This window comes from Perkinsus marinus (genome assembly GCF_000006405.1).
Source record: "Perkinsus marinus ATCC 50983 genomic scaffold scf_1104296958420, whole genome shotgun sequence".
Classification (NCBI taxonomy): domain Eukaryota; phylum Perkinsozoa; order Perkinsida; family Perkinsidae; genus Perkinsus; species Perkinsus marinus.
In genome coordinates, this window is record NW_003206804.1 from 1 (window position 1) to 1,282 (window position 1,282).

The following is a 1,282-nucleotide window of genomic DNA, read 5'->3' on the forward strand; positions in this document are numbered from 1 at the left end:
ATCCGATCAACTCACGCAGAGGATTGAGGCGTGCCATACTGCTAATCTTGACAAGCCGTATTACCTTCATTGTAATCGACATTGGCGAGTCTCTGCGAGAGCTCGTCCAGGATCTTCAGTGGCCTCGCTGCTCTCTCTTCCTCTTCCTCGAGTTTTACTTGTCTTTCACGAAGCTGATTAGTCACAATAGCGACGCAACTAATCCTCACAAAGAACTATTGAACTACTTCGGCGTCGACCGTTTTTGTATATTGTAATTGCTTTCGAGCTTTTACTTCACGTTCCTGTTCGGAGACTGAAGAGAGCAGATCAATCTCCATGGTGCGATGTCCGAACTTTCGATATTACCCTGCGCCTCAGCCCAGAGTTTGAGCCAATTGCTGAGGTATTCAACAGGCTCAACAGATCCGTGCTCCTGCTGATAGAGATCAGCCAGTGCACGGCTCAGCACAGGCGTGATGGTTCCGGCAGCGTAAGTGTCGAACTCACTCATTACACTGGAACGTAAACCTTCAGGAGGTTCAGTTCAGTTCTAGAGATCAAAATTAATTCCGGAACTGTAGTCTGCGAGCGTAAACTAGATACAGAGTAAATTGAATTTACTCGAAGAGTTCATTTCAATCGCTCGTGAGGGGCGAGCGAGTCGATCTCAAACGGAAAGATGCGTTCTTGTACCGCTTCGCTGCGACGTAATCGATCACGCGATCGATTCCTTCAGCGCGTGGTCCCCTATTAATTCATCAAACCCCTCAGTGGTTAAACTGATTGGAGAGCCGTTAGCTCACAGTCCCCACACATCATGGCACCTCGCGATCCCAAGAAGCTTGCTAAGAAGACCGCTTACCTCGACAGAGTGAAGGACCTCCTCGACACTTGCGAGAAGATTCTCATCGCCTCCGTTGATCATGTCGGATCCAACCAGTTGCAGCAGATCCGTATTGGTCTCCGTGGCAAGGCCATCATCGTCATGGGTAAGAACACTATGCTCCGTACCGCCCTCAGACAGTACGAGGAGGAGCACGACGCTGATCTCGGCCATCTCTTGAATGTCATCAAGGGTAACATCGGTCTTATCTTCTGCATGGCTCCCATCGACGAGATTCGTGAGATCATCTCCCAGCACAAGTTCCCGCTATGGCTAAGCTGGTATGGTTGCTCAGTGCAATGTCGATATCCCCGCTGGTCCCACCTCTTTGGACCCCTCTCAGACCAACTTCTTCCAGGCTTTGAACATCGCCACTAAGATTGTCAAGGGTTCCATTGAGATCTCCAACGATGTCGC

General features: G+C 49.8%; 2 protein-coding genes across 2 annotated transcripts; one reads left to right on the forward strand and one right to left on the reverse strand.

Moving 5' to 3' along the window:
* Nucleotides 1-227: 227 nt before the first annotated feature.
* Pmar_PMAR007386 (hypothetical protein) lies at nt 228-493 on the reverse strand (the record flags this gene model as incomplete). Its single annotated transcript, XM_002774314.1, has 2 exons — nt 228-295; nt 349-493. Coding segments are annotated over 2 exons (213 nt in total), but the record flags the coding sequence as incomplete, so codon positions are not given.
* A 306-nt stretch (nt 494-799) lies between these two features.
* Pmar_PMAR007387 (60s acidic ribosomal protein p0, putative) lies at nt 800-1,243 on the forward strand (the record flags this gene model as incomplete). The annotated part of the gene is made up of 2 exons (XM_002774315.1): nt 800-1,103; nt 1,224-1,243. 2 exons carry the CDS (start codon nt 800-802, stop codon nt 1,241-1,243), a joined length of 324 nt encoding a protein of 107 aa, XP_002774361.1.
* Nucleotides 1,244-1,282: the final 39 nt, after the last annotated feature.